We start from the raw sequence: 15,210 nt of genomic DNA on the forward strand, positions 1-15,210 counted from the left end.
AAACACATCGGTGTCTTAAATCAGAGCTAGAACACATTCCGCATTTCCTACTACAATTAGAACAATAAATAGCGCCTTTGAAATACACAGAAGCATTTCTACTTTGACTGCAATGGGAAACACAAAGAGAAGTTCAATCTGTCCAATACAGTGACTTGTAACCCAGGACATCCCACAGTGTTAACAAAACAAATCGGCACCATCTGCAAGGGCCCACTGAGAACACTGGAACCCAGGAGAAGGAAAGAACTTACTTTAACTTACACTACTGCATAGTAGGATAACACAAACATTGCCAAGTCCAAATCAAAGGCGGGTGGCTAACACAGAACTGGATGCTGCAAAGTACCACAGCCAAAAACCCCTGCGAACTCCCAGCCAAGGGTCTCTCTTCTCCAAACTGAGGTCACTGATTTTATTTTTTTTTTCCTTAAACCCAAATTTGCCAAGTTAAACGGTACAACTCGGAAGCTCACAAATGTAAACCAAGTGGAATCACTCGTTAAAAGAATGAAATTTCACTTCAATAGACTGCTGTCATTTCACACTTCACAAAGGCTTTACTCTGCTTAGTTTTGCAATTCAATCAAGACCCTTCTACTACCTAAAAATAGAGCTAAACTGAGCTTTAGTTAAGATCAGCACTAAATCTGCTATTTCTCTACCTCCTCTAGGACAGACTGTGATCCTCAAGCTCTCTAGCACATTCTCACTGTTTCAGCAAGACCCCTGAAATTCAAGTCTAAACAATAAATGAATCTATAAGTTCAGGGGTAGGAAAGAAAATTCACAGAATCATACAATCATTTGAGTTGAAAGGGACCTCTAAAGTCCCACACCCCTGCAACAAACAGGGACACCGACAGGCCAATCTAGCTGCTCAGAGCCTCATCCAGCCTAACCTTGAATGTCTCCAAAGATAGGGCATCCAGTACCTCTCCGGGCAACCAATTCCAGATACTGTCTATCTTTATATCTGAGCCTTCCCTCTTGTCCAGTTTTAACAGACCCCGCTAAACAGGCGGTTCCCTTCCTCCTTACAGTCTGCCTTTAGATACTGAAAGGCCACCATCATGTCTCCCCAGAGCCTTCTCTTGCCTAGGCCAAACAGTCCCAGCTCTCTAAGACTGTTCTCATAGCAGAAGCTTCCCACCCTTTGGATCACTTCTGTGGCCCTCCTCTGGACACATTCCAACACAATAGAAAGGTACTATAAGGGAAAAAATCACTCACCCAGATCAGAAGATTCCAGATTCACAGAGGAAAGCTCTACTAAGGAGGAATCTCCAGCAAGAGATCCTTCCCAAGTGGCAGTCAGCCCTTCAATGGGATCTAAGAGAGGTGCAGCCAGACTCCACCCCTTCTGGTCACACAGCTGAGTTGCCTTCACCTGTGCTCCCAGGGCTGACCGGGTCCTTTCCCCAGGTGCTCAATCAGTGGTTCAGGACACGACTCGACAATTCCCATACACAACCATACAATGAGGTACGAGGTGCACATCTAAATACACAGCAGTTTCTTACCACAATCACTGCACTTTATCAGCATGGCTGAGAAAGGCAGTAAGCAAACTTTTGCCTTCAGCAAGCATTCCCTTAGCCTTGACACATAGATAACCACTTTGCTCCTGCATGCTCCTGCTTGTGTAACAGCAAGTGCCACCGGCCCATCCATTCTGTGGGAAGAACCCTGTGGCTGGCTCATTAACACCCCAGGAGCGGAACCCAGAGCCTGAGCTCCCCAGAGGTAGCAGCCGATAATTCCATTTGTTAACCCAGGATTAGGCTGAGAGGCAATGAAGCTGAAAAACCACAGAGAGGGAATTTGCGTTCAATAAAACAATAAAGTATTTAGTTAATACTTCAAAAATACAATTAGGATTTATTTAAGATTGGATTATTCCTATGTTTTGGTAGGTAGCATAATTCTATTTGCATTACAGAAAGAAAGGTGTGCCTAATTTTTTTCTTTTTTAGGAATACTACATTATTAAAACCAATGATCAGATACTTGGACATGCTTATTTCCACATTCTGTTCTGGTATATCCGCTGCACACTAGAGCAGAAGAAAAGTTTTGTTCCTTCCTCATCCTTTGGAGGATGTAACACACATAGCTTCAGTAGCAAAGAAAACTGTGGTTCTAAATTTCCTCAATAACTTCTTCAGAGTTCCAAGCTGTAGCCAAAGACCCTTCACACTTGCTTAAAATCAGTGACACGTGGCTCAAATTTGGGTTCATTTTTTAAAACACAATCACTTGGCCTGGTTCCACAAGAAAGTACCAAGAGAGCTATTTATACACTGATGATCAAAATGATGAACAAACCTTTTCCACCAATTAGAGCCCAGCAGTTTTCATGAACCAGTAACTTAGAAGATACAGGTATCACAGAAATCCACCAAATGGGTATTCCAATACAATGGGGGAATTTTCATCATTTGTACTAAGCAACTGCAGAAAAATGTTTCTGCTTTGGCATTTTCAATCAGAGCTTGTTTATTCCACCTCTGAAGCTTGAGGGTGTTGTACTACCACCAGATCTCTCCCTGGATCTAACATCTGCCAGAATGTATACCTTAATATATATGAAATATTTATAGATGTAGATACAGGTCAGAAGAAAAGACCAAAACAGCTCAGTTATTGAGTACCTTCATATTTTACAATGAAAATTTCTATAATTCTTTCCAGTATTAATTTTCACAGCAGTGGCTAATTGAAACACTTCTTGTCTTTATTAAACCATTTATTTATTTATTTGTTGTAATAAAATTGTGCTCAGGAACCCTAATAGAACTTAGTTCTGTTTCCCAAGCCTTTATGATCTCAGTGCAAGTCAAAAAGTTTTGTGTGGATATGAACCTAGGACTAAGAGCAGGATTATTCAACAGCAGCTTCAGCAGCAGCAGCATTTAAAGCTCAGGTTTACTGACACTTAGTGGTATTCTCAGCAACTCCAATTTCATCTATCTACTGAGCAATGTCCTATTCTGGCTTTTAAAATTTACAAATCAAGTTTAAATATCACATTTAAAATACTTCTGTGCTTCCTGAACTACAGAATTTCTTGGAATCTGGTTTCTGCTACATACATTAGCATGGAAGAATACAGACAATAAATGAGATAGATCTGATATAAACATAACAAATGAAAATATAAAACCAAGCAGCACAGAAAGTTAACTGAAACAGTCAGTGAGCAGGGAAAAAAAAGCTTCCTGGCAATGATTCATAGTGAAAGTCCTGGACAAAAATCTGTGCTTTTTGCTACACCTGGATGCCAGGAAATAGTGAAACCAATGACTAAGATTTACAGTTCATGCCAGGCTTCTGGAAAGGTCCCGGTTCCCCAGAGAGCAAAGGGCTGTAAATAAAGCACCCTGACAGTGCTGAGCCATGCCGCTGGTGCAAGGGGACATGGATCATCTCAGAGGTGGTCTCAGCCTCAGGCAAGAGCAGCCAAGTGAGCTGCGCCTGGAGGCAGACTGTGAATCTCTGTGGGCTTCAGAGCGCAGGTGCAACTCGCTGGTGTTCATCCACTCCACTAAGCAGCCTCTGTGCTCAAGACATGCACTGAAACCTGATGAAGCATAAAGAGAACTGCTACTGTGCTGCTACTGACTGCTTGGATCACACTCATCTGAGCTTCCAGGAAGCTTCACCTTGCTTTCACAATTCCACGAATATTGTTTCTAATGATGCTGTTTTTCTAGGTGTTCAAGAAGTGAGAATCTCCCGTCCAAGCTCCCAGGACAGCAGCACTGACAACTTCATTTCCAGAGTTGCGACTCTTCCCCAAAGAGGTTACCTTCCAAAAAAATTCTAAAGCATCCTAGATATGGGCAGCAGCGAGATGCTTTCTGCAGAGGCAGTCAGCCCTGACGGGGGAGATGTGGCAGGAGAGATGCCAGCTGCCATGGGAGCCTACTGGCTGTGGTTGAGCAGTGATGCCAAGTGTAGGGATCCAGGCCAGGAGGACTCACGTGGCCTGCGGTGTCTGCAGCATTTCTGCTGCTTCCGCTTCCCTCCCTTACAGCTGTGCCCACATGAATGCTGTGCTAATATCATCCACATAAACCCATTTTAACATTCATTAATTAAGCTCAATTTGAGAAAACGTTGATATAATTTACTTTCCGTTATATAAAAAGCATGATGGAGAACAAACTGGGAAGGGATGCTTGAAGATGTCATTGCTACACCTGAAGCGACTGGGAAGCAGGTGAGCTGCATGCATACCCCATTTTTGTTAGGTTTTGTGTTCCATTTGTATTTGATTTTAGCAGAAATAGAACACTGCTTAGGCATAATTTACATTAGAGTTCCTAATTTAACACCAAGGTTATTGAAGGAAAAGTGACATGCATTTATCAGTAGATAAAAATAACAGCAACAGCAGCGTTTGAGACAGGCAGAGCGACAGACAGCGTGTGCCACAAAAGCAAGGGCTGCACCTCTCTGAGAGGTCCCACAACCCACACAGGCAACAAGGGGATTTTCTGGGGAATTTACTGAGTGGACCATAACAAAAAAGAAAAGGAAAGTCTACAACTATCTGCCATTCCCCACAGGCACTCTAAGTCATGAAGGTTATTAAGCACAGCATACTTGTCTCAGCTCAGACCTTATCACGAAGTAATGAATATCCATACAGCTTTCAAATGTGCTCAAGATGGTAGCCTCTTTTGTTCTGATAGCAAAAGAAAGACACACAAAAAAAAAAAACCAAAAAAAAAAAACCTGACCATAAAATGTCTGCTAGCTAAAATTTAAGTTAGACACCATAAATGAATCAATTAACTGCATTAGGTTTCTTGTCATTGTACTCATAAGTAACAAGTTAGAGCCTTATTCCAAAGTAAATCAATCTGTAATATACTTTATTTGCTTCTCTAAGTTATTTATTTGTGTATATGTGCTTTGAGTGGATTCAACAGTTCTCCCCTCACATTTGTAAATTCACGCAGTAGGTTTGAAAGATGAGAAATAAATAGATGGTGATAAGCAACACACCAGGCAGCAGCCTTACTTCCTGCTTACCTGCACCAGTTCTACCCAGAACCCAGCAAAACCCTCCTGATTCAAAGTCAGCACAATGATCACAGAAGTAGGCACAGCAAGGCAGCAGTCTGGATAACTCTAAACATCCAAATAAAGACCTAATTTCCCATAAAATCTACAGATTTTCTGCTGCATAATTTAGATGATGTTGTAAGTTTTTGAGACTAGTTCAGGGACTTGAGTTTTAATCTGCAAGCGTGTCCCCAGTCAGCCAGCTCTTTGCACTGAAGAAGATGCATGTATTTTTTAAATTGAAGGTGAGGTAATCCTGAAATCATTGCAATACAGCTCAGGATTTCAGGCAAACCCATCAAGTGCAGAGGCAGCTGACAATAATGTAGTAGTAGAGGCCTTGGTAAATTTCTGATATTAGGAAAGCTTCATTATTTTCCTCTGTAGAGTATCCTCTATGAAGTGAGAACTCTTGGGGCAGGGGAGCAGAGAGTGTTTTTCAAACTGGGGATGGCGCACTGTAAACATTTTGGCATGAGCGCGATCCCATCATTCCTAATTTCCTCTCCTGCAGGTTCCAGAGCATATGTCATTTAAATAGATTGATCTGCTGATGAATGACTTAGGATATTTTTGAGGGAGAACATACTGATCAAACACATCAAAAGTTGTAAATGTGAACATTTGCCATGGGGTTATTTCCTCACTCCTGCCAACTCCTCCTGATATTTCTTCTTGCTACCAAAAACACTTGCACAGTTGCATTACAATTTTAGTTTCCATAGAAACTGTTACAGGCTAAAGTAAATACAAGATAATAAGAAGCGTGAATTTCACAGTCCTGTGAGCGTGCTGCTGCAGCCCCGTTTTCCCCATCTAACCTTTCACCAAGGGTTAACGCTACTTCTCGATTTTAAGATTACAGACATTCTTCTGAGTGGCCCTTCCATGCCTCACAGAGCTGTGTGCGTGATCAGATCTACTTGTGTGTCTCACTGTAAAAAAAAACAACATATGTTTCTCTGCATTGTTTGTGTCATTTTCTCTTGCAGACCACTTCACTAAACTTTACAACAGGAATTGCTGTCTTCACTAGTCTGCACACCAAAGGAAAGAAAGCTGGAGAGAACGCTACCAGGTAATGTGCAAATAAAAGGAATATAAATAACTGTTTCATCACAACTAATGGCTTCCACGTGGCCTTCTGCATTTGTAAGTACAAACAACGGGAGCTTTCAGAATCCTGATGCTCTACCCTTGCTGATGCCATCCTGCCTGCCCAAAACCTGTGACAAAAAGCATGCCATAGTTCCAAAAGGCTCTGCTGAATTTATGTGCGGTCACATCTTCCGAAAGAAGAAATGAACTGCATATTAATCTCCTATTCTCAAAATTCCTCTTCTTCTCTTCGTAAATGATTCTAATTCTCACTAAAAAGCCTAAGTTCTGATAACCATCTTATAATTCCCTCACTACTTTATAGATGTCACTGCATTTCAAATTCAGGCTTTTTTTTTTTCTATCATACACAATTGGTAAATCTTCTCTTGCTCTCTTTAGAACATAAACTTCATTTATCATCACATTTAGAGATCTGCAGCAGTGTTCAGTACTGTCTAAGATTTGCTCCTCTTCCAAAGAATATACCTTTGCATGTATACTGCAGAGGGATGGAGAACTGTTATTCTTCCTGAAAACAGCAGTTGAAGACAGAAGAACTTGTCCCTGGCAGAATGTGGAAAAAGAAGGGAGTGTTGAAGTTTCTCATCTGAGTACACCATTTATTAATCTAGGGGTTGGAGGACAACCTTCTCATCCCCCATCTGTTACATGCTTAGGTACCTACTAAAGATATCCCTAGCTGGGCTATTCTAACAGGTTTCAGTCTCACTGCCTGAGTAACTATAACTATTTAGGAACAACGTGAAATAGGATCAAACAGAGAATACAATGACTCCCAAACAAGAATAAAGCATTTGGCTGTTTAATAGAGGAAGATTTCTTCAAAATGCAAAAGGATTTAGTTTTGCTTACAGAGTGACTAGAAGACACAACAATCACAAAATTTGTGCCTTGATTTATGGAAAAAATATTGTGGAAAATCAAATGCCAACCAACAAGGCTAAAAGAGAAGCTACCTGAAAAACCCTTTGTATTTCTCTGCTTTTCAGCAATTAGCAATGCCAAGAGCTGTAGAGTGGGTGCCCTGAATGCAGCATGAGGACAGACTGTTTCTAGCCATCAAAAAGAACAAGAAAAGTGCCACGTTCCTGAAGCTAACCAAAAAAATGTTCCTGATAGTGGATACAGCGACTTACAAAGAAGTGTGTATTCCCAAGGGTGAAGAGGAAGAAGGTAACAAGGGCCACTTATGGTCCTTTCAAATCACTGCTTGATGGCCTTCTGATGCAGCATACCTCTACAGCTTAGGTAGTGTTGTTTATCACACTCAAATTTAGTTTGCCAGAAAAATAAAAAAGATTTGCTTGTTTTATGTTTAATAGAAAAGTCAAAGCTTATTAAAAATGACGCTTCTATCAAAAGTTAACACTGGATCAGAAACACACTAAATCGAGTTGAAAGATGCCCACGAACTTCTCAAGTTTTTAATGACATCCCACATATGGAATCCACTCCCTCTCAGAACTCTGAAAATAGATGAAAATCTCTTGTACAGTGAAAGCTGTGTCAATGCAAAACAGCACACTGTCCATTCCATCTGGAAAGGCAAGTAAAGGAAGCAAGTTCTGCTGTCAATGATGATCCCACCAGACAATGAGAGATAACTTCTGGGATGGCTACGAAATGTGTGAAGTGGTACCACAGCAGCAAGAAGTATTTGTTTCTGGAAGCACTGGCAACTAAGACTCTGTGCCTTGTCTGCAAGTTATGCTGGATGCCATACTTTACATAGAGCAAGATGCTTAGCAGGTACCAGGAGACCCCAACAGACTCACCATGCTGGATACAGCTCAGATTCCTCATCGCAACACAATGGTCATATACACTGTACTTTTACTGTACAATGAGCAGATTGTGAATGACCTCTTTGTTGTTACATGGAGACAGCTTTGCTTTCCCCGTACAGAATTCATCCAGAAACATCATTCAGTATTTATGCTCACCTGAGTGCCGCCAGTTGCAAGCTGCCAGGGCTTGACTTAAGGCCAAGCCCTCCTGCTGCTGCATTAGTTGAATCTTGTGTGTGTGAGGCAGGGCTTCTGTAATGCCCACTCCTCTGCTGAGCCCCACAGCACAGCTCAAAGCAAAACAAGCACAACTGGACCCAAAATGAGCTTTTAAATTCACATCACTTGCAAAACTCTAGCAGCGGCCAACCCAGGTGCTGTTTCCATTCTGCCCACACACAATTCCATGACAAAAACTAAACTCATTCACACAGGTGGTGCATTTCACCACCCTAAAAGTCAGGATTTTCTCATACACTTCATTTAATGCCACTGCTGTCAATCCACAACGTGTGGCAACAAAAACAGCCTTTATATAACCTAATAAATAAAAGTCACCAAGGCAATAGCTATGCATAAATTTTAGCTAGAAACATTTTGTTAGAAGAACATGAATGTCCTCTGTAAAGCGGGTAGCATTTTAAAATAATGTTCTAGCCATTGTTAATACTTTATTGCTATTCATCATAGAACCATTAATCATGGTGAACTCACTTGGTATTAATGTGGATGTCATAAAGTACTTCTGCTGCATTTCAATTATAACTCAGCCTTTAGAACGCTGCCAACATTACATGGAAACTCTGCAAACCACATGTGAATAGACTGTTCAGAGATAACTACAGTTACATTCTGGCACAAAGAAGCAACCTTCCCCACCGCCATAGTGCACCTCACATACTGAGGAGCCCATGGGGCTGTCCCCTGGCCTGGGGATGGGGGCAAGGAGCATGGTGGCAGGCTCAGGTGTAATTGCAACCCACAGCTAGCCATGTTCCTTCCAGGGATACAGGCAGGAGAAGGATTGCTTTGGGCTGTTGCAAGCTAACAGGCTTAGAAGCAGCTAAGGAGCAGGAAGGTCATGCTGTCAGGACCCTATAGAGATCTCCGTTTCTCCTTATCAATCCTGTGATGCTCCAAGACACATTCATACACTCCATTGCTGTTGTTCTTTTTTTCTCTTTCATGTCTCACTTCTGTCCAAACAAAGACACCACGGAGAACACATATCCACAACCTACTGTCTTTAAAGACAGCACACGATCTTGCAATGTATCAAAGAAGACCTAAGGGAACTGATATCCTGACCTCTCTGACAACAGTTTGATAATTAAAAAATCCCTCTTTCTGTCCTCAAGAGGCACTCAAATAAGAAAATAAGCAGTACGAATTACAACATGGAGCTCCACAACAACCAGCTCCTGGCAATCAGGGAAGTTGGGAACTTAAGCAAGTTTAACCACAGCACCAGACAAACCGGCAGCTTTGTTCACAGCCAGCAAAGCTTCCATTAGCCTTCTACGGCATCAGTGACAATAGCACAACCATCACAACACTTCTCATCAGCAACTACGATAAATGAAGCAAAGACAGAACACTTCTTATTATTTAAGGGAGTGTTTTACCAAAAAAAAAAAAACTCTTGCATGTAATGCACAATCTGTTTTACACAAGGTAATCAATACAACAGGTAATCATAAACAGAAATGCTTACCTTGGGAGCTCTGGCATGTTTTCCACATCTGGCATCTTTGACAAGACTGATATCGAGCAGCTCTGTCTCCTAGAATGAAAAATTGCAACACATGTTTATTACATTAGTAAAGAACCACTGCCCTACTTTCCATATCAGGGGCTCACCTGTCTGACGTGACTCCTGTCCAAATTGAGGACAATTTCAAGGCACACTGTATTGCACTTGGTCTATTCTATAAGCACCACAATGCCTCAGATACATAACTGAGTCTCCTCAAATATGATCGTGTCTCATGATATATAGAATATGTAGAAGCCACATTAGCCAAGCTTACTTCTTGGATCACTAAATATCAGTTACTGTACTTTTTAATTATTCATTTTAATACAATTTTAGTTTTTTTGGTGCTTGTGAAAGTGTGAAAAATGCTATAAAACAGAAAATCCTGTCTCTGAAATATAAAACTTACTGTATTATGGTCAGAACATTTTGAAAAGTCCATATAAAGCTCTGTGAGAGCTACAGACACAGTGCTACCATGTTCCAGGAACTTTACAGTGCTTAACAAAAAACACGTACTTCTGACAAGCATTTTATCATCTGTCTGCTACTCTCCACTTCTGGGTTATACAAAACATGCTTCACTTGGAACGAAACTGGCATGTGATGACACCTTCTGTTTGGCACTTTCCTGTCCTTCCCTACCTATGAATACCACGAGCCATCTCCTGTCACCAGGGGCTTATCAGCTCTGCATCGCCCTGGCAGCATGAGAAGGACAGAACTAAGTCCCAGGCCTGCTCTGCTCCACAACAAGGCCAGGATAGCAGGGTGCTCACCCCAGGATGGGCACAAAGCATTGACCCTTCCATCAACATCCCTTCCCCTCCAGCCTCATTCTGTGGCAGAACCTTTTCTTATGGTTCCATGCTAGTTCTTGCTTCATTGCCCTCATCTTTGTGGGCACAGAGCATTCAGGAGGAGGAAGCATGAAGGAGACAGGGGAATGTGGTTCCTGCACCAGCATGCACATCCGTGCAATAGGTTTGGTTTTCTCCCAGCAATATAAACCATTTCAGAAGACACAGCAAGACCATCTGATCTATTTGGCATTGCTTGACAATCTTTAAGCGCATCTTAATACTGTCTGCCTCATTTACACTAGTATTTGGACTAATAGCCCATGTTAGAACAGCTCAATTACATACTAAATATAGTTTAAATGTACTTCAGTGGGAATGGGACCATGCTACAATTAGAGCTACACCAGCTCAGTGCGCTTCAGTCTTCCAGCAGTAATTGCAAATGCTGTGCAGAGAATGTGATATCTGTGCAAAACAGAACCATTTCATTTTTTAATTCCAAAGGGAAGAAAAAATATTTTCTCACTGACATATTATTTTGCCATGGACTACTTTCTATCCTTATTTCTTTTTCATTTTATAGGATGATGTCTGATGAGACATGAGCTCTAGCATGTGACTATACATCCATAATGTTCCTCCCTCCATCCCAGTTCTCTCCTCTACAGTACCAGGTGAAGTTCCATGACCAGATATAACCAGGCAGGGTTACAGAAGTCAGTATTTTATTGGCCCCCTTAAGAAATCACACAAAATACACCAATACATAAGGCACATGCTTACAAACACTCTTCTGACCACTGCAGCACTCCTGATGCCGCTGGAGCATTTCACATTTCATGAACCCAACTTTCATATCCAGTTTGAACCTAGTCTTACGCCACACCTTCATTCCTCTTCTACATTATCTTTCACACAACAGCCACAAGGGACTTAGGGTAGAGCTCAATGCTCTGAGTGCAGAAAGGCCCTCCATGTACAGAAGTCCAAATAACCTCCCATTGTCAGGGAGACAATTGCATGAGGAATGTCTATAAACTACAGGTACACAGATATAGAAGGACATACAGAAATCAGTAGAACTGAAAATCATGATTTATGGCAGAGCATCATTGAGGTTTATCCTGAGGCAAGCCAGTGACACAATGCAAATCCAGCAACAGGAACTGCACTGAGTAAAACATGCTGCACTGAATGGATTGTGGAGACAAGTGTTACAGACCATGCACTAAAGAGCAAACACACATCATTTTGCTGTCACCAGATGGGAGCATGGCCTTTCTAGATGAAAGGCCAGGGGTTATATGTATCACCATAAACAACACTCATGCCCTGAAGTAGTCTCTGGATCACACTGAAGTATTCCACAGAAGATACAGGTATACGCATTGCATGCCATAAAACTAAAATGTTGTATATTGAAAGGACTTAAAAATACTAAAAACAGTTTCTAATACCAGATAAATAGAAAGCTGACCACCCACTCTGGGCTGCAGCATTTGGGCTCTGCTCATCCAAGAGGTCCCAACTCAATGCTCCAGCTGAAGGTCCTGACTCCTACCTGCAAGTCAGCTGCACTTCACTTACTTGCTTATGGAAACTGCAACAGTTCTTGGACCCCGAGACCTACAAGGGAGAGCTATAAAAGAAGAGCAGTAGAGTGGAGCTTTCTGGGGCTACTTAAACAGCACAAACTGGCATAGCTTCCAGGAAGGCCAGACCAAATATCTATCTTCTTGCCTCGCTGTGCATTTACCACATAAATCGACTTTGATGGCAGCATTCAGCAACCCCAGATGAATCAGAATTCATAATGCGAAATTTCTTAGAAGTTCCTTGGTTCAAAAATTCCAAACCTCCTGGAATCCCCTGCCCCTGGGGCACTTGCTTTCATCTTCCAACCAACTCATTAAGAAGACAGAATGCAACTTCCTCCCCAAAGACAAGAAAAGATCATTTCCTGATCCCCTACTACAAAACATGGGCAGTCTTTAAAGTGAAAACACACACAGGTACCAGACAGAGAAGTGCCACATTTCCTGCGCATCAAAACAGTCTGTGTCCTCCCTTGTTCATGTCAACAGTAGTTTTGCTACCAAGTTCCTCTGTGTTGGCTTGGGAAGTGCTTTCTGTGCTGGAGGAGGCCTGAAAGCCATAGCAACTGAGAAAAACAAAACCCAGCATGAGTCCGATTTCTCCCTGCTTAGCGACCTCCAGTCGATGCCACTGGGACTTATTAATCTTGTAACAGAATAATCTTTCTTAATGCAACTGGTAGATTCCCCTCATAATTTATGATACAGAAATTCCTGAGAAGTGAATTATTAATCCTACTCTGTTTGTTTTCAATTAGCAGCTGAGACAGAGACGTATTCATATAGGGCTCAGTTGCACAACCTCACTTTTATGGGTGAGCACACACTCAACAAAAGCAATAGATTGTGCAACCTTCAGTGACTGCTTAAGCACTTATAATTAGGCCTGTCTGAATTTAATATAGTAACACCAATTTGTACCAGTGGAAGATCTGGCTCACTCCTATTTTAAACAGCCCAGAATGATGTCAAGTGAATCACTGTATCTTGGGAACTTGCTGGTGACGTAGAGCCAGCTACAGAGCAGGATTCCACACCAACCTTGCTGGAGAGCTCTGCTAAATGGCCCTCAATGGCACGGAAGCCTGAGAGTGGGATCAAGTGTCCTACAGAATTTCACAAAAACTATGTCAAGGAGACATAGCAAAAGTGGGTGTGCATTGCAACAGCTGCAAGTGTTAGAGTAGATATCTAATTACTTCACTTATATCCTGAACAAAAATAATTCCACTTTGCTCAGAGTGCTCCTTTTGGTTGAACTGCCATGCAGTGCTTCAGACTCCACTTGTCCCATCTCCATTTTGATGTTCTTTGTGCTGCGGAACCCCTGGTTCACTTTATGCTGCTGTGCTGCCGAAGCCACTGCAGGGCAGGAGTACAGTCTAACTGATGATCAATTAATCGACCTCTGAACATTCAATTTCCACGTAGTTTTGAAATCTGCTGCTTCCAGGTCAATCCAAAGAAGCCGTGAGTCTGAAAGCTTAAGTAATTCTTCTCAATATTACCAGTCTAACTAATAAATGATACAATGCACTGTATTCAAAGTTCGAATTACACTGTCCCGGCAAACTAAACTTTGAAAAACTAAAACCACTTTGTAAACAAGCACCACTTAATGCTTCCATATGGCAACATCTGGCAACAGTTTTCAAAGGAAATCAGCATTTTGTTGCAACAAACTTCCCAAAGAAACTTAAACAGTGTCTTCTGTTGGGAACAGTTAATCACAATGAAACGTTTCTTTAATACAGAGGGATTCCATTTCTCCATATTAAACGTTTTCTGCATATGGAAACAGTGAAGATTTCTTTAACGAGAAAAAAATTATTCTACTCTACATTACCTTTATTATTATTCTACATTTTTAAAGTGTTATTTAAAATAAAAACACAAGTGACTGCAATTTTCTTACGTGATAGAAAGGAAATACTGAGGTCAAACTCTGAATAATATTTGGGACAGTTACAAGATACGCAAAATAAATATCTGGCCCTCCACATTCAGACTAAATATGTAGAGAAACTCAGTAATTTACAACCATTTATAGCATAAACCTCATTCAGTTTTAGACACTTGACAGCATGCTTTTAAATGAGCCATACTCAAATTACCTCAGGACTGAAATTGTCCACAATCAGAGAGAATATTTTGCACTAATTAGAAAGGCTGCTTTCACAGGTGTAAATAATCCTCCTGTTAAAAATATATTTTTCCCCCGTTATCATTAAGAATTAAGTGAAACACAGCCATTTGCTTCCTTATACCAAAGGGAGCTTTAAAAGAGGAAAGATTGAAAAGAAACCTGCATTGATAGCTACAAGATCAAACACTGTCTGTCAGTGATATTAATTGGATCTGAGCTAATGTAGAGCTGCATTTTCCTGGAAGTGCTGTTGCACAGTTTGTAAGCTGTTTCTTCCTCGTGAGACGCAGGCCCTGAGGAATCTGCCTGCATGCTTCTTCCTGCCAATACACAACTCAGCTATCAGGCATCAGAAGTCAACAGTAAATCACTCCCTGACAATCTCTCCTTGTCCACATAAAGTCGCCCTTCACAAGTCCAAAGTACTTAATTCCCCTCCTACTTACCCTTTTTAATGAGCCATTGGAAAGCATTATATTAATACTCTAACTCACCAACCTGGCCTGAAGCCACCAGACCTCTTACAGCTCCTCATACGTGATGCTCTACACATGGAGATATGAAGCAGCTACTGTCATCTATTCTGTTCCTCAGATGAAGAGGAAAGTGATGTACAACTACAATCAGCTGCAACCAGAGGGTGGATGATCTCCCTCAAGGATACATTTTCAAGGAGTTAGCTTTATAGGGACCAGATTTTTATTTATTTATTTATTTATTTTGGAAAAATGCTCAAAATGGTTTATTTTGGGTATAAAGTAGTTATTCTATCTGCAAGCTTCAACTTGATGTAGGCTTTATCTTGGTGATCATTATATGACCCTAACTCAAAAATAGTTGGATGACCTCAGCCTCTGCAAGGCCAGAACTAGTATTTTGGATCAGCGAGGCTGCTCCACGAATGAGCTCCAAATGCCTCGCAAGC

The 15,210-nt window shown here is 41.3% G+C and overlaps 1 protein-coding gene across 7 annotated transcripts in view; it reads right to left on the reverse strand.

Moving 5' to 3' along the window:
- PLCB1 (phospholipase C beta 1) overlaps positions 1-15,210 on the reverse strand; it is a 346,674-nt gene that overhangs the window by 244,706 nt on the left and 86,758 nt on the right. For all 7 annotated transcript variants that reach the window (XR_014943800.1, XM_085541097.1, XM_015857085.3 and 4 more), the window contains exon 3: positions 9,700-9,768. Coding sequence is in view for 6 of the 7 variants with exons in the window: in XM_085541097.1 (XP_085397223.1) it covers positions 9,700-9,768 (69 nt within the window). In the remaining variant the exon portion in view is untranslated. The remainder of the gene's footprint in view (positions 1-9,699; positions 9,769-15,210) is intronic.

This window comes from Coturnix japonica, chromosome 3 (assembly GCF_054131305.1).
Source record: "Coturnix japonica strain WE chromosome 3, WE-NBRP24, whole genome shotgun sequence".
NCBI lineage: Eukaryota > Metazoa > Chordata > Aves > Galliformes > Phasianidae > Coturnix > Coturnix japonica.